General features: G+C 48.9%; 1 protein-coding gene and 1 long non-coding RNA gene across 6 annotated transcripts in view; one reads left to right on the forward strand and one right to left on the reverse strand.

Annotated features, from left to right (window-relative positions):
* Positions 1-24,762, forward strand: part of LOC117778006 — a 66,538-nt gene that overhangs the window by 25,217 nt on the left and 16,559 nt on the right. Inside the window, exons 3-4 of one of the 2 annotated variants that reach the window (XR_004616712.1) lie at positions 10,116-10,237; positions 20,433-20,619. This is a non-coding gene — a long non-coding RNA (uncharacterized LOC117778006). Of the gene's footprint in view, positions 1-10,115; positions 10,238-20,432; positions 20,620-24,762 lie in introns of those variants that run through there. The other variant, XR_004616714.1, reaches the window with a different exon arrangement.
* LOC117777991 (zinc finger protein GLI2-like) overlaps positions 1-24,762 on the reverse strand; it is a 51,425-nt gene that overhangs the window by 13,413 nt on the left and 13,250 nt on the right. For 3 of the 4 annotated variants that reach the window (XM_034613133.1, XM_034613154.1, XM_034613143.1), the window contains exons 3-6: positions 13,916-13,918; positions 8,773-8,878; positions 3,319-3,521; positions 1,979-2,161 (exon numbers count right to left, since the gene is read on the reverse strand). In XM_034613133.1, the coding sequence (XP_034469024.1) occupies positions 1,979-2,161; positions 3,319-3,521; positions 8,773-8,878; positions 13,916-13,918 (495 nt within the window). The remainder of the gene's footprint in view (positions 1-1,978; positions 2,162-3,318; positions 3,522-8,772; positions 8,879-13,915; positions 13,919-24,762) is intronic. The other variant, XM_034613162.1, reaches the window with a different exon arrangement.

Consider the following 24,762-nt stretch of genomic DNA (forward strand, 5'->3'; position numbering starts at 1 on the left):
AGCGTCCCACGGCACCAGTCCCACAGACGGTAATGTCTTCTGAGCGCAGACGTCCCGCGAGGAAACAAGATGTTTTTCTCTTCTGTGGATTATCATTCAAATTCCATATGTCCCAAGATAAAGACCCCCCCCCCCCCCCCACCGTCTCTTCTACACAGACAACACATGTTGGACTCAAGACACACAACCTCTGAGCCCCCGTCCTTAACGACCAAGTCGGACATGTTGGTTAGGACAGATGTGGGACAGGAAGTCGAGGACAGATGTGGGACAGGAAGTCGAGGACAGCCGAGTTACTAACTTTTATTTACCAAACGTAGTCGCCTGATTTATTTTATTCTAACAAAACTTGATTCTACACATACGACATATATCAGGTCAGTGTGTAGGATTTAGTGGCCTCTTGTGGTCAGGATGCAGATTGCAGCCAGACTCAATCCTCCTCGACCACGTTTCCTCTGTTTGGTTTGATCCATCGCTCACAATTTTGTTTTTACATTTGTGAACAATGAGGAAGTGGAGATTCTTCTTTTATTAAAAGTCTGTGGGAAATGAGGGGATTTGTTCTCATGGAATCTTAAACAACATTTCAGGTCGTAAGTCAGCAGCTATAAATGTCTGTTGTGTATTTGCCTTTTTCATCAACCACCTTGCTTCCTCGTCTCTGGACGTTTGAGAGTGAAAATGTTATTTCTCGCCTTAATCCTCGGGTTCAAATCACCGAACACACACTGCACTTGGCAGCTGAGAGGTTCTTCCTGCTCGCTCCCTCGCAGCAGCTTCACTAAATTACCTAACGTCGGCTTTTTGGCGAGAGGAAGCCAAACGTTCTCTCCGTTTGTTTTGGCCTCGGCGCCTGCTCAGTGTTCGGGGACGTCTGGAAACTGAGCTGTGACGGCTTTAGTGAGGTCGGGCTTCACGCTGCTGGCAGCCGGCCGGCGCTCTCAGCCGTTTGGCCTCCGACACCACAACACAGCCGGCTCATTCACAGCGCTGGGCTGTGTGAGCCGAGCCTGCAGGGGAGAGTTTAACCCCGAGCGCTCGGACACGGGGCGGCGTGCACGTGGTCCAGGGTTAGAAAACAAACTCTGCACAAGACTGATGGATTCCTCGACTGGTTGAACGTCCAGAAAATGGATGAGAAGAAGTGAAATGTCCAGATATATCTGTAGTTTTCATCCTGTTGATTTATGATATTTACATTATGATGAGGAATAGAGATGATGTGGAGTCACAGGCGGGCGACGCTCTTCGTCATCGGGACTTCCCCTTCGCCACCGCTCTCCCTCTCGCACCCTTTTAAGGTGCGGAGCAAAGCGCCGCATCAAAGCAGGCATTCATTACGTTAAGTATACCTGCCGCGACCTCACGTGCCCGGCGGTGGCGTGCACTGGAAATGTCAGCGCGACACAATAAGTCCTGGGTGTTTATGGAAACGTGCTGGCGGAGGCTCGGCGGGGGGGGGGGGGGGGGGGGAGAAGTGCAGCGCGGCACCTGAAGGCCCTCGGCCGTTTGAAGTAGTTTGACATGAAAAATGTATACAAGGCGTTTTTTATTTATACGCCTCCGCTGTGATCTTTGTTTCATCATCCACCTGAAGCAGGACTTTCATTCTGCTTAATCAGTGTCAAAGCCGCTCGCCGGACACGGAGACGTGGCCCGGACTCTAACCAGCGGACCTGGACCCCCCCCGCCCCCCTGGTGGGCTTCTCTGCTGCTCGGGCATGAAACTGACCTGAGGCTCGCACACCAGGAGGGAGCAGCTCTATCTCCCTGCTTCAGTTTCATACTTAATATCTGACGAATCAGTTTTTAGTTTGACCTTAATGCTGCGTTTAACCACCGTCGACCAAAGACGAGTCAGTCTCAGCCCATTTCTATTATGAATCAATTAATTAAACCAAACTTACTTGGTTTCATGAAGCAGTAAATGTGTAATATCATCCCCCCCCCCCCCGTGTTGGAAGCGGTTACTCACCGTCGATGGGGGTGATGTAGTCGGACAGGTGGGCCCCCGCCGCGGCCCCGGCCCCGTGCATGAGCAGCTCGCTGTAGGGGCTGCGGTGGCTCGCCATCAGGTGGTAGTACTCTGCCGGGCTGGCCCCCGGAGGAGGAGGGGGGAGGCCGAACAGCCCGCGCTCCTTCAGATGCTCGTGGGCCACTGGGGGGGAGAAGGGGGGAGGAGGGAGGAGAGAAGGAAGGATGAAGTGAAGAAGACGAGGGAGAACAAGGGGGTGAATTCCTGCTCCCTCCCACCTCACGCTGAGAATCTGCCTGAATGGAGTGAGGGGCCGGGGGGGCGGGGCCACTGATGTGCAACGGCCCATGTAGGCGTCACCCCACCCCCCCCCATCCCCCCCACTGTTCCCCTCAGTCCCACAATAAAACAAGCAGAATTCTATTCCTTTAAAAAGCCGCTGGAGGATAAAGTGAGAGAAAAACACTTTAACAGTTTAAACCAGTGCTGATTGGAGAAGCTGAACCAGGTGAAGGTGGCGTCACGTGGGAGAAGTCGCCTGAAAACCCGACGGCCTCCATTTCCCCAAACCCAACTTCCCGTCTTTCATCGAGCTATTTGCATCCCCCCCCCCCCCCCGCTCCGTCCCTTCTGCTTTGGGCGCTGCGTTATCGCGGCCGGATCTCAGACGCTTATTTAAGTTTAAAAGCGCCGCCACATTAGCGCTGACAGACTGTAACAGAAGATTTATACTCCGTCCCGCCGCCGCGCTCCAATCTGTTATTGTAAGTCACCGCTGAGGAAAGGGTTGTCATCACGTCCTGGTGAATTTGGATTGGGGGGGGGTGGGGGGGGGGGGCAGAGTATTAACAGCACTGTTGTTTCTTTTATCAGATTTTCTTTCATTTGTCTCCTCGTGGATTTAAACACGTGGGAGAAAAGGTCCACATCTGATTCATGTGTTCGAGTAGAAAACAGAAAACTCTGATTTAAAAACACAAACTGCTGCGAGTGGGTCACAATAATTATCTTTACTCTTAAATGAGTCTTTAAACAAAAGCTGTGAAAATATTAAAACACATTTATAGAAAAGACGCTTGAAAATGGATTATTATTAAAATCCTGAAGAGGTTAAAAAACATGCAAGAATAATAAAATTACGATAAATACAATCTATGGAGTGTAATGAATGAATCTATGTATTTCTTACTTTTCTCTAATTATATATAAATAAAACAATAATTCTTAGGTTGAGCTGCTCACAAAGCTTTTCTACACAGTTTTACTTTGAAGGATCCACTAAAGAAACTTTAGAGTCAGAGATTCTTTGTGTCACAGAGAAAAACACCGGTGGTACTTACGGTCGGCCGGGCTGAGTCCTCTGGCGGCGGCGATCATGGACAGCGTGGGGCTGCCGTGCACGGAGCGCAGGTAGTGCTCCATGTGGGGGTTGACGTACGGGTGGGGCGGGCTGAACGGGGAGTCGCCGGTCGCCACGGCGCCGGGCGAGAGGCGGATGAGGGAGATGTCGGAGATGACGGGGCTGCCGGTCAAACCCACCGGGCTGCAGGAGAGAGAGAGAGAGACATGATGATGCGTTAAAGCTGCTGTAACATCACAACGTGCCCAGGTGCCCTTGAGCAACACACTGGGCCTCACACATTTTCATATTCTATTTCTCGTCAGATTCATCAAACGCTTCTGTTCTGTGTGTCATTGAATCGGCTTCGCTGACGACCTCACTTCCTGTGTGGCGTCAGGGTGAGTCTCGCTCTGACTCGACCCCCCCCCCCCCCCCCACCTCCGGCGAGCGTCTTCAGTAATCCATCCTCCAACCTGATCCTCCCAGCTCCGCCTCGCCGTGTACACAGAGTGTGAGATCACGTCTAACACGGTTCCGCTGGCGAGCGTTTGATCTGCCGGCGTCAGAGGAAGGGGTGAGGTCGGGGTCACGGGGATGAGTTGACAAGAGAGGAGCGTGGGGGGGGGGTTCGTGTGGCGAGTAACCACGGGGCGTTGTGGGTGTCGTTTATCGTGTTGGCTCGTCTGAAGAGAAAAGTTCAGGCTGGATCACGAGATCACTTTTGTTGGAAGATGAGACGGAGACGTGTTGACGAGCGCCGGTGACTCATCAGACACTTTGTGACGTCACACACATTCTGTGATTGTTTGGTTTATTGACCATGTTCTAATATTTTCATAAAATACGACTTTAAAGACGATTCAATCTTTTCAGTTTTCTCAGATTTCAAGAGATTTCAGGGTTTTTTTTGTGATTAAAGTTAATTCCTCAGATTTTTCAGATCATAAATCCTCAGATCAACAAATCACTTCTGCCTCAGACTTGGTTTCATCTTTAAATATAAACTTCATCATCCAAGGTTTTATTTCTCAGCCGTCGATGTTGGATTTCATCACAAGTTTCTCTTTGTCTGAGCAGAGAAGATAAAGACGTGTTTTTCCCCCTGAAACAATAATCAGACAGTTTCTCCGAGTGTTTTTAATAATGGATGCTCTCGCGGTGTAACCGCCTGCAGGTGAACGCCGTCTCCACTTTGTGTTTCGTGATAACGAGCCGCTCCGCCTCGTGTGGAGAACATGAATATTTCTTTACAGCTTTGTTCGGGAGCACAAAGGAGACGCTGCCCTTCAGGAAGTGATGGAGTCGTGTAATGTTCAGATTCTCAGAGAGGGGTCCGGGGTCCGACGCAGCTTCCAGGGCCGACACAATGCTCGACCCTCGGAGCGTGTCGCGGTGCGGCGCCGGGCAGCGGGATGAAACGGGAGGAGCCGGGGTGGGGGGGGGGGAGTGGATTCACACGCTCACACGTTGAGAATCAAAGTTATTTTCTCACGTTATTTGTTTCTGTCTCTGATCTTCTATTTATCTTATCGTTGATCCAAACCTGAAAGATCCTCGTAGAACAACACAGGATCTGATGACTTCACCCTTTAAAGTGTGAGCGTGTTTAGAGTGACTCAGTCCTGACGTCTCTCACACCTCTGGACCTGTTCTCCCTCCTCCTCCTTCCAGATGTTAGCATTTTGTTTTTAATGAGGTGAACGACTTTATGATTCAAACACTCAGAGAAACACGAAGATCCTCGGTTACAACTTTCTGTGAATATCTCTGCAGCTATTGAAATTATTTCAAGGAAGGTTTTTTTAAATTACTGATTCATTTGCCTTTTTTATTTTAAGGTTTTTCAGTTTGAACTATTAATTATAGAAAATATTTAATGTAAATAACTGTTTAATGGTTTAGTGAAAGTTTTATCTGAGGAGTGGATGTGAGACTGAACAATGTTCTCCTACATACATATGAGGTGTGTTTCTCTTTGTTTGTGCGAGCTGTGCGCGTCTTGCCTCTTTGTGTGTGTGTGTGTCTGTGTGTGTGTGTCTCTGTGTGTGTTGTGTGTGTGTGTGTGTGTGTGTGTGAGACACCAGAGATGAATTACAGTGTGACAGTGACTCTCGTCTCCGGTGTCGGGGCTCAGGGAGCGCTCTGATTTAGATAAATCACGCCGTCCGGTGCGCGGCTGAATAAACTCCCACTGTTGGTTTATGAGTCGACTGCGTGAAGCGGACGCCTCAAACTTAACAGGCACCACCCCCCCTCATCCCACCCCCCCCTCCTCACCACATCCACGAAACCCCCGAACGCCCCCCTCCCTCCTGCAGAGGAAGAAATGACCTACATACAAACAAACAGATCACAGCGCCGCAAATCATGGCCTCCTTTTAAAAAAGTCATTTCATCATCTCGTCCTCGGAGCCGGACGCAGAAGAACTTCTTTAACACGGTCTGAATTTTTCATGCCACCTTCCACACCGGATCTGAAACACGCTTCTTTTTGATTTGGAGAGGGAGCTTCACAAGCGGCGTCGGCTCTCTGACGTCCACAGATCTGTTCGCTCCCGGTCTCTTTTTATTTCAGAGCCGACGTGTCAGAGATTCAGTCCAAAGCAGCAGCTCGTGATGTCAGAGAACTTCATCTGCAAACGTCTACGTTCACAAAAAGCAGAAACTAGTCTAAATGGTGAACAGAGTATTAACCCTCATATCTGTGTCTGCACCAGAAGCCCCCAAATATTGGCTATTGCCCCAAGAGCTGAATTCATATTCAGACGATAGATGAAGAGCTCAGATATTTCATCTACTCACACAAGCAGATTGTGTAGAAACTGTGTAAATGTGCGTTTAATCCGATGAGCATGAAGCAAACCACAGAAAGACTTGAGGCACCTCTCTGACTTGGTGGTAGATGTTACAAGATGTTGTTAAGATGTTAAAAGTGGAGCTGCTGTTGTTTCTCTGTTGACCGGCTCCTCAGGGTTTGAAGCTTTAACAGCAAAGTTCTCAGAAGTGTTTCTACTTGTGTTTGAACTTCTCTGCAGGGAGCTGCACACCGATGACTCTGCAGTTTGTGAAGAGCTCAAAGTGAAACGCTGAGGACAGAGGAGACTTCATACAACTGTTTGTATTCAAGGTAAATGTTCTTTCTTTGACCTTCATGAAGAACTGACGGCCCTGGAGCTACGTTTAATGTTTTACGTTTAATTCCAAACACTGGAGCAAAGAGACAAACACGAAAAACACAGGAGTAAAGAGATTCCTCCATCTGTCTCCTGAAGGTCTAGAGTTTCATCTACGACACTAGAAAAGGTTTCAGGACTCTTGTGTCCAGGCCTGCGACCGATCCCGTCCCCGTCCCGTCCTCGCTCCGTCGACCGAGCAGGAAGTTGTTCCTCTTCCTGTAACTTCCTCGCCTCGCTGTCAGCTCCCGGCGACGGCGAGGGGAGAAAACCCGTCCCCGGTATCCGGCAGAAGAAGAGAAAAGAGGCTTCCCCTCGGCTGCTCTTTATGACAGGCTTGACAAAATAAGCAGCGCTCTCATTACGGTATATGCAAACAATGATAAAGGGGACGGCGTGGAGGTGTCATGTTAGACAATCAAGCAGGGGACCTCTGACACGCTGCCACGGGTGGATAACAAAGTGCCGCGCCAGGCGACAAATGACACCGCACTTAATTTGCTGCGCAATGTTCCCGTAATTAGGTGAATTTGGCACAGGCAGGGGGGAGCGACAGCTAGATCAAGGTCTTGATGAATTAGGGGTCCACTGTCAAGATCAAATCACATTAATCAAGGTGGCCGAGTCCGCAGACAGCCGCCCCCCCCCCCCCCTCCCCGCCCTGCACTCTCCCAGCCGGCGTGATGAATGGCTCTGCTTCCGCCAGGCGCAAAGTATGCATCACCATCAAATCTGTGAATTTAAATGTAAGACACTATTTGGAGAATTCTATTGACTTTTTTTGTCCGGGCGCCAGTTTTTCCTCTGGTGATAAAGTAACTTTGAACTGCAGCAGGAGCCTCGTCGCTCAGTTTGAAACGTGCAGCGACTCTGCTCACACATGTATATAAATATATATATCTAATAATCTGTTTGGATATGCTTTAAAAAACTAACTTTTGAAAGATAACAGCACTTTGCTTTCGAACATCAACATGTTCTATCACAAAAGTCTCATTTCTCCATATTTATGAGCATTTTAATAAAACTTTCCAGATGAGTCTTTACTTACTAACAAAAAGCATCTGTAGCTTTGACTCTGAAGCTTTCAGTCGTATCGAACATCCTCATCAGCAGCTAATAACCGACTCTACGTCCAAAAACTCAGGTTTAACCACAAATATAAATCCTGTGATATAATCAAAGCTCCAGTAAATCATAAGAAAGGGAACAATATATATATTAGTTCTGTAAATTGCACGTTGTTCTGTAAACCCTCCTTCAGGGTCGGCGTTTGAATAAAAGAAGAAGTGGATTTTCCACCAGATGAAAGCTTCAGGAATAACAAATGTGTGAGTCGTGTATCGAGCCCTGTTCTCTTTATGTTTCTTTATAATGGGATGGCGTCTCTGAACCCGCAGCAGGTTGAAGCTGGACTCACACCGGCGCCGCAGCCTGCACCGTGACCTCTATACACCGGGAGTTTAATTACCGCACTAGCTCGGGGGCAGCGCGGCTGCACCACACAGATTAGTCCCCACAACAAGCCATTAATGAATATCAAGAGGTGTATTATGTCATCGGTGATGGATCCGGCCCGGCACACGGCTGCTAATGGAGCGAGTCACCGAGACGCGGTTATTTATTTCACCTCTTTATTTACTCAGGAGCAGAAAGTAACTCAGGAGCAGAAGTTTTTAATCTTCAGCTCGAGATGTGTTTTATGTTTCTACATCTTAGGAGGAAGTATTCTTCTTTTTTTACCCATAATCATCATTTATTTAAAGGTTTATTTGCAGAATATTCTAGATTAAATCATCAGTTTCCATATTTTGGATTTGCTCTCACGCCAGGGCCACGTGTTTGCTGCAGAGCTTGAGAAGATCCTGTTAAGTTTTAACATCTAACTCGTCTGTAACGATAAGTCAAAGTGTGTCTTCCTCTTTCTCATGCTCACAATTCTCACACTTTCTTTGCTAAACTGCTTTGCTCAGTGGCACCTCAGCTTCTAAAGCAACTTCAGACTCCTCGGTGCATCCCGGGGGTTTGATCCCCAGATGGTCGGAGGCTTGCCCACATAATCAACCAGGGGCGTGGGGGGGGGAACTTTCGAACCAGCATTGATTATTCACTTTGGACGTCAGCGTGTTGTCATCTGCTTTTCATACTGAACTTGGCAAACGCTCGGCTCTCGTCAGAGAACTCGCGCTCGCAGTTAAAACCACGTCTGTGACTGAATGTGAAACAACCATTTGCAGAAAACTGTGATTCACCCGACAGGATAAAGAATGTCCACCTACCCGTGCATGGCGTGCAGAGCGTGCGGCTCGTAGTGGTAGCGTCCCTCGTGGTGGCGCATGTCGATCGGGATCGGCGTGTGGAAGGTGGGGAACATGTGGTGGGGGGCTGCGAGGAGAGACAAGCACAGAAGAAGGGAGTTAGACGGGCGGGAGAAGGAGGGAGGGAGCAACATGAGTTTCAGAGTAGCTGAGCACTTTCGTGTAAAGATATTGGCACTATCACACGAGAGAAGTGGAATAAATGAATAATCAAAGTCGTCCTAAGAAATCCTACATCTTGAACATAAAAGATATCCAACCGGGCTTTTGACAAAGACCTGCAGCTACACACGCTTTGAACTAGACGGCATGATGGACGGTGGAGGGAAGCTGCTGCTCCCACTCAAACCAGGACTGACAGCGCTGGGAACAGCTTCCTGCTCTTTCCTCTTCCTCTTCCCGTCCACACAGGAGCTGCTGACACACTCTCAGAGGACAGACGTACAGACGAGTCCACTGTAAACGTCTGATTCTTGATTTGTTGTTTATTATTCTCCAAACTGAGACTCTTGTTCTGCTTGTTTTAAGGTTGGAGACGCAGCCTTGTTGACCTGCGTCTGTCTGATCCACGGAGGTGAGAACATTACGGGAAAACAATGCAATTCAAGTTTAGCCACATGCTGCAGTTTCCATCAGCTTAGTGCATTTTGCAGCCTTGTTCCCAGTTGTTATGCTAAGCTAAGCTAAGCTAGGCACGTCCTGGCTGCAGCTCCACCAAGCTCAGAACACAGAGAGTGGATGAGCTTGGTGTATATTATATATTGAAAATAGAAAAAAGGCCATTTTAACAGATGATAACTGTATTTTTTGGATTGGTCCGTGTCCCATCTGCTAACATGGTGGAGGCTGTGTTCATGACACACTGCTGCCGGCCACCAGGGGGCCGACCTCATGTTTAGTCCTCCCGCTGCGCTGTGTCTGCGTCCTGAAACGACGGAGCTCCGGTTCTGGTTCTAATTTAGCTTTAACGAGCTCTGTGTGTTTTCATCGTGCGTCGCTCTGATGCTTTTTATTCTCCAGCGCAGCCTGTTCCTCTTTCCTGGATTCTTCTCGGATGTGGGAACTTTTTACCAGAAACATCCGAACTAATTAGCTGCTGCGATAACACGAAACCACCGAAGATGTCGTGTCTTTGTTCAGCGCCGTGTAAACGCAGCCGTCGGCCTCTCTCACTCTTTTATGGAGTCATGGTTCTTGTTAACATTTTTCTCAGGTTTTTATTTTGGAAAAGCTCCATGAGGGCATCGCCTCACCCTCTCTCCCTCCCTCCCTCCCTCCCTCCCTCCCTCCCTCTCTCTCTACAGCTCCGTCATTGTGTCCTCCCTCGCTCGCCCTCGCTGCAGAGCTCAGATCCGTTAATTGTAACCTGGTGTCGAGCTGCCGGATGAAGACGAGAAGAAGGAAAAGCCGGAGAGAGGAGGGAGAGGTGAGCCACCTGATCTCTGGACTGCATTAAAATTCTTCCCCAGTCTCACACACACACACACAGACACACACACACACACACACACACACACACACACGCTGTCGGGGGAATCTTGCCGGGTGACCTGGGACTTTCGCAGCGGGGGTCAGGGCCACGGATCATTATCTGCTCTGGGCTGAGCGTCGGGAGGGGAGGAGGCCGGGGCCTCCCGGGGCTCCCGGGGGCCCGGGCCCTGAGTGAGTCAGCATTCCAGGCCCATTCCTCTCACTCTGCACCCTGACAGCGTGACAGACGGGCCCTGCTCCCCGAACGCACTCAGAAATAGACCCGTTTATTTGGCTCTCGCTCGGCGCAGCGCCACCGAGGCCTGAGGGGACGAGGCTGGATTCCTTCAGCTTCGTTTCCACGACGCCATCGTTTTCTGTCAGTGGCGAGCGGCGTCTGAGCGGCGTTCGGTTTGGGAGGAGACGTGATACCGTGAGAACGTCTCTGAATCCTCGTGTTCTCTCATAATAAGCTGCAGCTTCTCAAACAAAAGACTGAGAATCCGACAAACCGCAGGATTTCAAGACCTCAGATGTTTGATTATCAACAATTTACAAGATAAACTTCTGTGAAACCCACGAACTGGACCGATCGTTTCATCGTCATCAGTTCATCTCGTAACTTCACAGAACTTCAAACGACTTGTTATAAAGAAAAGAAATTCAGGTTATTTCAGTGAAAAGCAGCCGATCCTCTCGTCTTCACTCGTTTTACAGTATTTCAGTTTGAATTCCATCAGTTTGTTCATAAAACTCGTCTGTTGTTTGTTCCGTGTTCTGTGAGTGTTGTCATGGAAAAATCCTCCTTTTTATTTGATCCGACCCAGTTTAATAAAAGAAAAACACCTGAAGTTCAGAGTCTCCGAGCTGCAGCTGTTCACCTTCATTCTGTCGAGAGCTTCACAGAAGAGTTTCAATCTTTAGCTGTTTGTGTCTTATCTATTCTTTTTATTTCTATGTGTTCAGTTTACCTTTGTCTCTATATTTTATATCTCTATTTCTTTATGTATTTTTCAATGATCTATCAATTTATTTAAATGTTTTTTTAGTTCTTTGGTTTTATCCATCTCCTTCTTTCCCTCCTTCTAATAAGAAGGAACCAAATCACCTTTCACTGAAACTAACTGTGAGCCGGACAAAGTTATATTTAGTCTTTAACACAAATTAGTGTTTGTTTAGTCAAAGTTTTCTTTGGCTAAGATCCAGTGGATTTATTAAAATCCTGGTAAAACAGGAATAAACGACGTGTTCCAGAGTTTATGTCTCTGAGGTTCTAGTTCAGACATGTGGAACCTGTCGTCCAGGCTGAGGTTCCCTCTGCGGGCCCCGGGCCCCGGGCTCCGGCCAGTCAGCCCGGCCCCGGCGTCCTGACCGGGGGATTGACCGCGCAGGCTTATTCCATCACCGAGACAGCCCCATTGTTCTGCCGCCACAGGAAGAACAAAAGGCGAGCGCTCACGAGAGTTCAAGAGGCGCATTTACCTGATTCCGTGGGCCCCCCCCCCCGGCCCCCCCAGCCCCCTGGGCGCACGCCGTGGCCCCGCTTAGGCTCCAGCCATCTATTAGTCTTTGCTAACCCCCCCCTGTACGCGCTCAGCAGAAGCCGTGTTTCATCGCTGCGCAGCGTTAGCGGGAAGTTTAGTGGGAACTACATTAAGGCCGACGAGCACAAAGACAATGAGCTGCTGCATATTTTAAAAGTTCCGCGTGAATTCAGTTTATGAGTAGATTCTGAGAAGAAGTTTGTCTGTTTTGATTTAGACTTTAAACACATGAAGAGGCCTCGCCCTGGGAGACGCCATATTGAGGCTCTGCTGGTTTGGATTAATCGCCGTCATCGGTGACGTGAGGCGGCGTTGACACGAAAGCCTCAGGTCCTCGAGATGCGAAGCTGAAACTGCACTTTCTGGTATCTCAGGAATTTCACTGGAATATGTCCAAAGTATTTAAATTTGGATTTAAACTCTACCGGCTTGTACATGATTTTATTCCACATCTGCTCTGTAGTTATCTGTGACGTCCTCTGTGACCTCGACGCTCGGATGATCACGTGGTTGCACCAGTAAGTCATCCTGCAGTGGAGTGATTCACTTCTTACTGGACGATGTCAGAATCCAGATCCTGGCAGGAAATTACAGCAGAGAAGTTGACTCCCGTCCTGAATACACAGACTCGCACTGAGCTTCTTCACGTGATGACAGTAGAACATCACTTCCTGTTCAGTGGAGGACTTTTACCAGAACGCAGAGACGCTCGTGGTCTTTGAGGACTAAAGACGACCTTTAACTTGACCAAGGACACGTTTGATTTATCTTTTATCAAAAGTATAGAGTTGTGTCTTCATCCAGATAAACTAAACTTACACATTTCTAAGATCCAAGGATTCCTCAAGTTAAAATGTTTCCCTCTTGTTCACTAGTTCACGTGTCTCCTTTAAATGAAGGTTCAATATATATCTACTTTTTAAACCTTGCATAGGGAAACTAACAGGAATGATTCAATAAATTAATTAATAATAGATTAATAAATGTATTATATCTCATTTTTGATCATCCCTCCATCCAGTGTCGCTGTAGTGGCTCCCCCCCCCCCCCCCCCCACAGCAGAGTCACTGTTATCAGCGTTGGACAGCTTGGCTCAGACCACATGTTAATAACCTCCATGCATCACCGGGCTGAAGGTGAGCGCGGCGGCAGCGGCATTAAGCAAACGAGTCAGGCGGCGGCGGCGAGGCAGCGCTGCTGAAGGGCCTCCTCTGCTCGCCGTGTCGGCAGCGGCGTGTTGTTAGCATGCTGTTTGTGTAATTTAGGTACTTAAAGGACTGCGAGGGTTCAAAGACTGATTGCACCGTCGAGTAATCAGCCACCTCCACCACACGGCTGATTTATCACCCTCCGGCTTAATAGCACTGCTTAACACACAGGTTTGTCCAGATTAAGTAATTACCTTAAAGCAAAAGTTTATTATCTCCTCGACGGGCCGGTGATGAAGGTTCGCTGTCGCGGCGGAGCAGAGAAAGGGCTTGTAGCTGGTGAACGAGAGCGATAATTAAAATACAATGAATTAAATTGTGGCTTCTGGGGCTGTCACCGTGCTCCCCAGCTAACATCCATATTACCCCGCTGGCACCCTTTCCAGGGGGCGCCTGGGATTACGCCTGGGCCCGGACCCGTGCAGCAGCTGAGTGGGAAATTACTCCAATGGGCCATCAGTAAATTAAACAAAGACCTAGTTCTTCCCCAAAATGAGGAGGGAGGGGGGGGAGGGGAGCTAAGAATAACACCTGAGTGCACATTAGCTGTGGAAGCTTCTGCTGGTGATGTCTTAATGAGGCGGAGGCCTCTGCAGATACAGATGTTGGAGCGGAGAGACGCCGAACACAGGGGACTCTCCTCTTCCTCCTGGTGGTGATGGATGCGTCGCAGGTGGAAGCAGGAGACGCTCACCTCACCGATCGGCAGCGGGGGGTCGGACCTCCGCTTGGATCTACAGAAATAGATCTCCGCTGTGGCGTCAGCACTCGGCCGCCTCCCGTGTCGATAAACACTCGGCTGCTCGCCCGGCTCAATCTGCTGAAGCAGGACCGACTCTATTTTTTGACCCTGCTCCTCCCCCGGCGCCGCTCTCTCCTAACGGGCTTCACGTTACCGTCGGCCATGTTTGTTTGACATGGTGATGGAGCGCAGGTCCCTGTCGGCCCCCCCCCCCCCCCCCCCCCCCCCCCCCCCCCCCCCACGGAGGCCTTTGTCTTCACGCTGTGGACTCGGCACAAAGCCCGTCGTCTTCTCACACACTTCAAAATGACCTTTCCCCAACAATCCTCCTCTGCGCTTCTTCTCTTCTTCTCTTCTGAGAAGCTTGTGGGCGACGGCTTGAGAGGAAACAATAGAGAGAAGCAGAGGAACCTGAAGGGAATTGACTTTCTAATCCTCATCAGCACTTTCCCACTGCTGAGGACGTCTCTGCTGCATAAATCAGAGACGATGCAGGTCAGGAGCTTAAAGCACTTTTCAACGTGTTTGACCAACATTTTACTGACATTTGAGACATTTTAACGTCACGTTTTCATCCCAAGTGCATCAGGAAACTCAATCTGCACCTAAAACTGATCTACAGATGCAGAGCACAACGACATCTACAATCTTCTCCTGCAGCTCTTTCTTTGTGCTCTTGAGCGAGGAGCTGAAATTACAAGACCTGGACTGTGATTTGTTTTGACGTCTCTCGTCGCCGAGCTCTCTGCCCCCGCTGCGATGACACGTTATAAAAACGGTCCCGTAAACAGCCTCCTCTGGAGTTCACCTCAGTTTGGTTCTGAGACCTCGCTGCCTTGTAATCCAGCCCGGTGAACCCGAGCGTTTCATAAACAATAAGTTCTGCCGCCGAGGTTCAAACAGAAGGAAAAAGCCAGTGTAGGTGAGATTACAGCCTCTGAGAGTCGGAGCGGCTCTGACTCAGGTTTCTCATAAGAGGTGAAGACACGTCTCCAGCTGTGTCCTCGGACCACGTCCACACTGAGGACACAACTCGGACACTGCAGCCACATCTGCACTGGATTTATCTCCAGAGCAACAACGAGGCGTCTCAGTAAAATCATCTTATTTGTGAATCTGACAGATTAAAACATGCCTATAAACTCTGTGGGTCGATTTATGAACCACAGCAACGAGTTTGAATGAGTTTTGACTCTAAAGCTTCACGAACATCTGGCTTCTGTCGTCGGTGTGAAAAGTTGTAATCAGCTTTATTCCCAGGTCACATGACTCTGCAGTGGTCACGGCTGTTTATCGGCTGCCGCTCCAATCAGCGGCGACGGAAACACGACGCCCGAGTGGACGCGCTCCTACTGCTGTTAAACTTCTTGGCCACTGAGGATCTGTCCCCGTTCAAACGTCACTTGAGTATCGTCTAGTTTGAGGTTAAAGATATTTTAAAAACGTAATCTCCGTAACAACAACCATTGACCTGGTGGTTCTGGTGACTTTGGGACTTTGAAGGCGACGCGTCTACTGGCAACAGGGGAGGAGTCAACCGCCTCTTTGAAACGTTTAATTACCTGAACCGATGGAACGAAGATAAGCTGACGGTTGAAAAGCTCAAACTTCCAGCAGGTTTTTCATTTCAGTGAAAGAACAAACAGTTCAACCACAAGACCTTGAAACAACTGCTGGGATCCAATCAGGAGGAAAGTAGAAACTAAACAGGGAACACGATTTCCAGAAGCAGCGATTGAGAGTCTGTTGTTTCGCTCGCTGCCAAAACACCAGATCCTGCTGTCATGAGGCTGTTAGTGTGTGAGTGAAGACAGCTGCCGCCGCGAGGAGGAGGAGGAGGAGACGTTTCACCAGGTTTCAGAGAAGAGCTCCTGATTAAACATTGGTTCTGGACACATTTTCTTAGCAGAGAGTCAAGGAGGCGATTATCCAAACTCCTCTTCCTCCAACCATCACTCAGACGTCACCAGGATCCCAGACGATGAAGATTTCCTCTTCCTCTTTAGCTGAATTTGTTTCCAGATAGCAGCTAATTCTGGTTCCAGATTTTAGTTTGGAGCCACAATCATAGATATCAGGCCTCAAAAATATTCCAGATTTTCCTTCATTTGGTACGTCTCGCTGAGGGAATCGAACCTGTGACCGAGCTCCAGAGCGGTAGTGGTCCAACCCAAACACAGCAGTAGTAGTATCAGCTCCTGGTGAGGAGGGGGAGTCGGCCTCTCTCCCTCAGTGGGCCACCTCTGACCCGCACTATTCAGCCGCTGAATGGGGACGGCGAGGGCCACAAAGCCGGCAAACACTGCCGAGTGTAATGATAAAGTGCTCTGCTGGGGGGGGGGGGGGGGGGGGGGGGCGAAGAGGAGGAGGAGGAGGAGGCCTCACACAATGAGAGCATGGCGCACAATTAAACGCTGACTCTCACCTCGTCCCGTGTCAGCGAATCAGAACGAGACAAAGAGCAGGAGAGAAAAATCCTCGGTTTCCAGCCTCCTCTTCCTCCACCTTCGTCTGCGCAGCATCGCCACAGTGATTAATATTTAACGAGTCTCCTCGTGCGTCGACTTATTAACAGAGTCGGTGAGAGAGTCGGTGTAAACGGGAGCAGCGTTAATACACACAGTTTCCTGACCTTGTTTCACGGCCTCGTTCGCTGGATAATTAGCTCGAGCAAACAATCGCCACAGAGACGAAGCACACGAGGACACAATTAGTCTAAAGGAGCCGTTAACCTCCAGAGTCAATTAGCGGCTCGGCGGCGACAGAACCACCAAATAAACACGTGCATTCTGTACATTTACATCCTAGACGTTACGATCTGGTGGATTATTGTCTCAAATGTTTCAAGTCGGCACATGTGCACGTTGCATTGGTTGGAAAAACACATTTTGACACGAGTTAGCATCGGATAACTTACAAGAAAGAGATCTTATAATATCATAAGATCTGCATTCTGTAAACTATGAGGAATCTAGAAAGATAACGAGCTTCGTGTCGTCGCTGCTACGAGAAAACTACGTCATAATAATCCTTATTTGAGAAATTACCACAAAACAGACTCATATTTAGAGATATATTCAGATTTTCATCTTATGATTGTAAGATGCTTTTTTAATAACATGTTCCTCCTCTTGAGAACATGTGATGCTGGAAACGTTGAATATGCAAAGTAACGACGAGGTAAAAAGTAAAATACTCTGAGTGTAAATATTAAAGTATAAAGTCTAATCTTCAGATTTACAACCTCATGCAAACAGAACTCAAGTAAAGACTGAGTTTTCTAAAACCAACTTGATTATGTGTGAACAGTTGTGATCCTTCATCACTAAGTGTCCTGATGGATCCTCCTGACGGCTCGGAGCTCACAGGCGGGGGGGAAACCCTTGATGAGGAAACAGGAGCTCGGCCGAGGGGGTGGGTGGGGGGGGGGGTCTCTCCTCCAGCCCAGTGTGAACGGGGGCAGGAGGCCGCCTGCCGAGGTTCCTCATGTCGGCCCTCGGCCCGGCTCCGGCTCGTGTTACCGGGTGCGTTGTCGGGGGGGAGGCCCAGCAGACGAGCTGTCAGCTGAGATCGAGTTTCCCCGTTTCCACCCACGTGCTGCACGCACATTATCCTGCAGCCTCCTGGCGCTGCTGCACACGCAGGCACAGATTGGATTTGTTCAAACAACAACACACACAGTCTGTGGATCAGCTGCCAATCATCACTGACAACTGATCAATCCCTGTGTGTTTGATCTCTGTCCCCCCCCTTCAATCATCCATAACCAGCATGTGGCTTCACCCGGAAAGTTAAAACCGTCCTCGTTACTGGACCTGCCGTCAATTAATCAATTAGTGGATTGATTGTTTGTCCCAATGCACCAACGTAAACACCTCGACCCTCTCGGACCTTAGTAAGTTAATATTAACACAACTCTCTCACTCGTGTGTTTAACTTCTCCGTCTCTTTTCCAACTCGGCGTTGGTCCAGATCTCTGATTTCCAGCTCGGGCTCTTTTACTGCGTCTCTGATCACTTGGCGTGAGGCGTCTGACGGGGGGACCACTTACTCCAGCGTGTTTATGAGGGGAAACGTTCCTCGGTGAGGTAAAGAGCTCAGTGTTTTAACGGTTGCTATGGGCCGGTGGCGTCGCAGCTCTGAAACTCGACGCCGGTCGCCGTCTCTCAGACCGGAGCTTTTAAAACCCCGAACGTGACGAGCCGACGCTTCGTAAAGACTCATAATTGGCAGACGAACACGGCGCCGTGTGTTTATCCTCACGTGCGAGCTTTGATTTCCACTGTAGCCCGGCTAATTAGCTGTTATTGCTAATCTCCAGCTGCTTTCTGTGATACTTACAAGGCAATTAGTCTGCCTCTTCTCATTTCAGCCGGACTCATTTAACGTGTTGTGGCGCTCAGACGGCAGCTGTGCGGCGTTCCACAGGGCGGAGGTTCTCGCCTCGGGCCTGTCACTACCTCACTCCGTGGCCGCTTCAAATGCTTGGAACAGAATTAGAGAAAGAAACATGGAATCTGTGAGTTTTCTTTGGAAGCGAGAACAAACACAAGCTGTGTCTTTTCATTTCTGTGCACGGGGAGGCAACAGAAGTTCTCGTTGGTTTGACCTTCACCTTCTCCTCCTCCCCAAAGCAAACACTGGGATTATTAACAACTAATTTAATCCCAGCTTCCAGATTTGTTTTGGACAAATATCCAGACACAGATTTCCTCTTCAAGTTCATGTGTTGCTGTTTCGCTGTTTTCAGACATTTTCCAGAAGTAGAATCTGAGTGAGAACTAGAGTCAGCGTCTGTGAGTTTCTGCTCCTGTCAGCTGGTGTTTAGACGCCATGTTTTAGACGAGGATGAAACAGTTTGACTTTGCTTCAGCTTTAACTCGTTTAAATTCTCATTATCTCGTCGTCTTCTTCTTCTTCTTCTGCGTGAACTGGTTCAACCTCCTGCTTTGTTCGTGCAGGTTTCAGGGCAGAGAAGTGTGTGAACAGGAGGAGGAGAGAGAATGAACCTGACTCGAGCTGAGGACGTGTTTATGTTGAGGGGGGGAGCGTTACTTTATGTGGTTGGTATTTGGTTGGCGGGACGTCGGGGGGGTTTCCATCAGCTGGCAGAGTGAGGAGGAGAATTACCCACTGAACCTAACCCAGTGTGTGGCCGCTCCGCTCTGCGCCCGCTCTGGTTAAAACCACAACGAGCTGCTGAAACCAGAACCGTTAAACTCCGGTTTTAAAGTTCCTCGTTTGTCCGAGCTGCAGCGGGAGAAGGAGCCCGAGTGAGAGCGGAGTGATGAGAGGCTCCGAGGTCGGTGTCGTGGTCGGTCGGATGCACACATCAGATCAGTAGCACATGAGTAGTCAGAGCGTCGGCGTTGCCTCGGCGTCCGAATCCCCTCGGAACAGATCTGTGACCAACCGGGGGACGGGGGGGGGAACCAGTTAACCAGAAGCTGCTGGGATTGTTTGAGGAGACGCTAAAATAACAAACAGGCTAATTTGAGATTAAGTCTGTTTTTTAGGACGTCAAAGTTTCTTTTAATGACTGTTTTACTCCCATTTTAATATCGAGCGTTAAAGATCAGATCGGTTAATAAACCAGTCAAACCAGCAGTTCGTGTGCAGCTGCTCCAAACTGGTGATGGTTCACTGGTCAGCGGTTTGTTTCCATCCACCTGCAGCGTCTCGTTCTGCTACGAACACGCGTCTCACCGTTTGTTTTACTGGTTTATTTAATCCTCTGGTCCGTGAGCTCATTACGATCTGGCCTCCGCACTGACACACACACTGATCCCTGTGTTTGCTCAGCGGGTCACAAGTTAAACCAACACACACACACACACACACTCAGCATTTCCACATGTGCACTGTTTTCATTCTGACTCGTGCACATTTGTCTGGGCAAAAAAATAAAAGTGTCTGGTACCAGCCGGTGTCCCACGGCCCCGAGCTGTTTACACAAGACGCCCCCCCCCCCCCCGTGTGTATTATATTTAAGGCTGCGTTCAGACACTGAACTGAGAGGAAAAGTTCAGGAGAGTTTTTATTTTAACGTCAGACTCACTGACATGGAGATGTTAACGGTTTAACACAGTTTGGTCCACGAGTTGTTGAAGTCATCACTTATAAACCGATAAACTTTACAATCAGCTCGAGATAAAAGCTTTAACTCACAAACGCACTTTTTACATTCTGATGATTAACTTTTGTAATTATTTACCAGCCTTTCACAGCCTTTATCTTTGCTTTTCATTGTTACGTGAATCTTGTAAAAAGTTGTTGTTTAAAACCTCTAAAAGCTTAAAAAAACACACATGTTGTGTATTTAACTTTAAAACACAATGAAGTCAGAACTTCACAGCTCTGGAAATGTTCAGCGCTGCATCAGTGGGAAGTGGGAACGGGTTGACTTCACGAAGACGACGTGATTTAACTGCAGCTTCAGGACGTGCCCTGCGAACGCTGATGTCAGAGGCTAATTAACGATACGTGTGGAGCTCACGTTGGATCTGTGTCTCGGAGGAAAACCACCCGACAGATGATTCAGGTCTGAGGTGACGAGTGAGTCAGGATGTGTTTAAATACGTGTGAGTGACTCAGAGGAGAAGTTCTGCTCGTCTTCACGTTGATTAGTGTAAAATGTCTTCATGCTCTGATGTTTAGAAAACTGCCAAAGCCACAACTCAACCACAACAGACACACAACAGACGCACAACCAGGATGGAGGAGAGCAACAACAGATTAAGTTTCTGCGGTGAAGTGAGACGTCATCTGGGAAAACCAGGTCAAGCCGGTCGCTTGTAAACGACACTCGAATCACGCAGCTCAAGTTAAATCTACCTTCTCGAATGACCTTCTCAGCCACCGTAGTTTCAACGTTTACAGTAAATAAAGGTTTTGCTACGTTACCCTCTTTACTCTTCACTTTTACACTCAACACGCAGCCCTGTAGGAGCCTCGTATGTCTCCTTTAAACACGCCGCCTGTGAACGCGCCGCTCGCTGGAAGCAGACGAACCTGGGAGCTGCCCTCAGCCCTCGGAGGCCGGCTCTCCGAGGGGCGGGGGGGGCTCATTTGCAGTCCAGGAAAGGAGGGGATACCAAATAGAAAAGAGGAGGTGGGGGAGTTTGGGCTTAATCCTCTAAAACATCCATATATCGCTCGCTCCCCACAGTTGTAAATCTCCAGGAATGTAGCCGGTTGTTTTTGGAATCAGTGGCGGCAAACCTTAACGGCTCTGAGAGATTGATGTCTGTAGCCCGAAGCTCGCGGTCGCATATTTCAGCGCCGGGGCGGCTTCAGTCAACCGGGGAGAAAGCTCACTTTGATCCTGGTGAGAAGACACCGACGTCTTCACGTTCACTGAGACAGACAAGGAGGACGTCCACTTTCTGCTCGCGGGCTTCTAGACACCACAGAGATAATGTCAGCCCTGATTTGATCCTAATCTCTACTTCTCCTCTTTCTATCACTGTCCTTTAAAACATAACAAACCAGAACATCAGTGGAGCTCAGACCTTCACCAACCGTCACTGAGATCCAACCAAACCTTACAGGTCAGACAACCAAACAAAGCTGTACCCAATAAGCTTTATTTACCACTTTTAAATTCACTAGATCCATGAATAATTCCCTGAGAAATCAGTTTAGATCTTAAAAAGAAAATCTTGTCCAGATCTGCACTGAAACGTAATTCCTTGACATGTTCCTGACGTGTTCTGCAGGTTCATGTACGTGAGAACAAATTGTTTTCATTGTTTAAAAACGTACAAACGTCCCTTCACTTAACGAGCAGATGTGTCTCCAGCGTTTTAAAGAACTTGTTTGACTGGCGAGTATCTGGGTCAAGTTTCCTAATGACTCTTCTCCAGCCTGAAAACAAGTGCTCAGATCAACCGAGAGCGGACGAGTGTGTTTATCTGCTCATCGCGTCTATAAATAGAAGAAATATAAAGAAAAGCATTTTTCCTTTAATCTGATGTGGAGGTTCCAGCAGCTTCTTCCTCTCAGACTTCAGATGAAAGCCGACGAGGGCATCTTGGAAAGTCATCAAGCTAAATGTTTACAAAGAGCAGCAGAGATGTGGGGGGGGGGGACGCCATTAGTCCCCTGAGGGCGTCCGCAGGAGGGTCACATGAGGAAAGGCCCTGGGATTACTGCTACTGTGCTGTCTGCAGGGGCCGAACAGGGGCCACACAGGGGCCGGAACAGGGACCGGAACAGGGGCCACACAGGCCTGAACAGGGGCCGGAACAGGGACCGAACAGGGGCCGGAACAGGGACCGGAACAGGGGCCACACAGGCCTGAACAGGGACCTGAACAGGGGCCACACAGGCCTGAACAGGGGCCTGAACAGGGACCTGAACAGGGGCCTGAACAGGGGCCTGAACAGGGGCCACACAGGCCTGAACAGGGGCCTCAACAGGGGCCTGAACAGGGGCCTGAACAGGGGCCACACAGAGGCCTGAACAGGGGCCTGAACAGGGGCCACACAGAGGCCAGAACAGGGGCCACAGAGGGGCCTGAACAGGGGCTGAACAGGGGCCACACAGGGACCTGAACAGGGGCCTGAACAGGGGCCTGAACAGGGGCCGAACAGGGGCCTGAACAGGGGCCACACAGAGGCCTGAACAGGGGCCTGAACAGGGGCTGAACAGGGGCCACACAGGGACCTGAACAGGGGCCTGAACAGGGGCCTGAACAGGGGCCGAACAGGGGCCTGAACAGGGGCCACACAGGCCTGAACAGGGGCCTCAACAGGGGCCTGAACAGGGGCCACACAGAGGCCAGAACAGGGGCCACAGAGGGGCCTGAACAGGGACCTGAACAGGGGCCACACAGGCCTGAACAGGGGCCTGAACAGGGACCTGAACAGGGGCCACACAGACCTGAACAGGGGTCTGAACAGGGGCCACACAGGCCTGAACAGGGACCTGAACAGGGGCCACACAGAGGCCTGAACAGGGGCCGGAACAGGGGCCTGAACAGGGGCCACACAGGCCTGAACAGGGACCTGAACAGGGACCTGAACAGGGGCCACACAGAGGCCTGAACAGGGGCCGGAACAGGGACCTGAACAGGGGCCACACAGGCCTGAACAGGGGCCTGAACAGGGACCTGAACAGGGGCCACACAGACCTGAACAGGGGTCTGAACAGGGGCCACACAGGCCTGAACAGGGACCTGAACAGGGACCTGAACAGGGGCCACACAGAGGCCTGAACAGGGGCCGGAACAGGGGCCTGAACAGGGGCCACACAGGCCTGAACAGGGACCTGAACAGGGGCCTGAACAGGGGCCACACAGGCCTGAACAGGGGCCTGAACAGGGGCCACATGCTGCTGCACACATCTGACTTGATTCATAAAGAAAGTGAGGGAATCTGAGCAGGTTTTAGAAACGCCTCTTTTCCACAGTTGCTCTGCTCCATGTTAACATTCACTGTCGCTCACTGGTTGTGGTTGTGTTTCCGTTGTGTGGCTCTTGTTGTTGTGTTGTGGCTGTTTACTGTTAACGTGCTGGTGTGAGACGCCTTGGTACAGTGTAGGAAGTGATGTCACAACACTGTACTATGATGTCATAACAGGATGTGTAGTGATGTCATAGTGCAGTGACGTAGCCGGTGTTTTTTACCACGTCTGTTCGTCTAAAAAAAGAAGTATTTAAAAAATAAAACGATCTAAATCTCTGCTGAATCAAACATAATCGTGTCAGCTGGTTGTAAATCTTCTGTTAATATCAGGGGCTGTTTTTCTGCTCAGGCCTGATGGAGGCCTCCCTGAGCGGGGCCTCATTTAGACTGAGGCAGGAAGGAGAAAGGAGCCGCCCCCTCCTCCTCCTCCTGCTCCTCCTCCTCTTCTCAGGAAGATTAGTGGCGTCCTCTCCGACTCGGAGTTGGAGCCTTTTCTCGGACACATTTTTCTCTGCCAGCGGGCCTGACCCCCTGAGTGCTCCCTGTGCAGCTCGCTGCTTTGCGGCGCATCCAGTCGACATCAATTACTCACTGTCGGCCGGCCGCTGATAAAGAAATCTGTTCTTATCACTAACCCACCTCTTAAAATACTATTTACACAGCCGGGCCTGGTCCCATTCATCTGGAGGAGCTTCACTCTCTTTGTTTCTCACGGACGCAGCTCAGGTCCGACTCACTCAGCTTAATACACTGAGCAGTGGAAACAGGACTGCAGGAAATACACAGGTCCCGTTTAGACCAGGGCTATTTACTGATCAGCACTGATGGTTCGTTCCTGCACCAAAGATTTACATCAACATTTTTAATTCTACGTTAACGTGAATAATAAAATTCAAGAGTCTGATTTCCCCTCGAAGAAACACACTCCTCGTTCTCTTCTGTTATTTAACTCTTTGCTTATATATATATTATATATATATTTATTTTTAGTATTAAACATCATTAATCTAAAGCTAATTTCAGACTAATCACAAATATTTGCAGAAGCAATAAGAATTGATTATTAATTAATAGAGACATTTTCCAATATCTATCATTATTAATCATTAATAAAATAACAGAACTGATAGTTTAATTACAGCTGATGATAAAATCGTATGATAAAATTATTATTCTCCTGAAAGTCGATAAAAACACATGAAAAGCTTATTTGGTGTTTTTGGTTCATTAAAGAACTAAAACATGATTTATTGTTTCGCATCATTGATAATATTAGATATTTGTCAATGAAATAAATTATGGATTAATTAACATTAATTATTTTACCTCAGCCAAGGAGGGTTTTATCTGCGTTTGTTGGTTTGCAGGATTAAACTAAATTACTAGACAGATTTCCATAAAACAAGGTGAAAGGATTCTTTCTGGTTCAGGAAAGAAATCATTAAATATTGTTGCAGATTTTAGAATTTATTTCACTTTCTTTCACATTTTGAGACGTTTTCCTACATTTTCATTCTCTTCATGTGCAGCTTGGTGCAGATCCTAATAAAACTGTAGTGAATTTAAATGTGTTTCATTGA

The sequence above is a fragment of the Hippoglossus hippoglossus genome, chromosome 2 (assembly GCF_009819705.1).
Source record: "Hippoglossus hippoglossus isolate fHipHip1 chromosome 2, fHipHip1.pri, whole genome shotgun sequence".
NCBI lineage: Eukaryota > Metazoa > Chordata > Actinopteri > Pleuronectiformes > Pleuronectidae > Hippoglossus > Hippoglossus hippoglossus.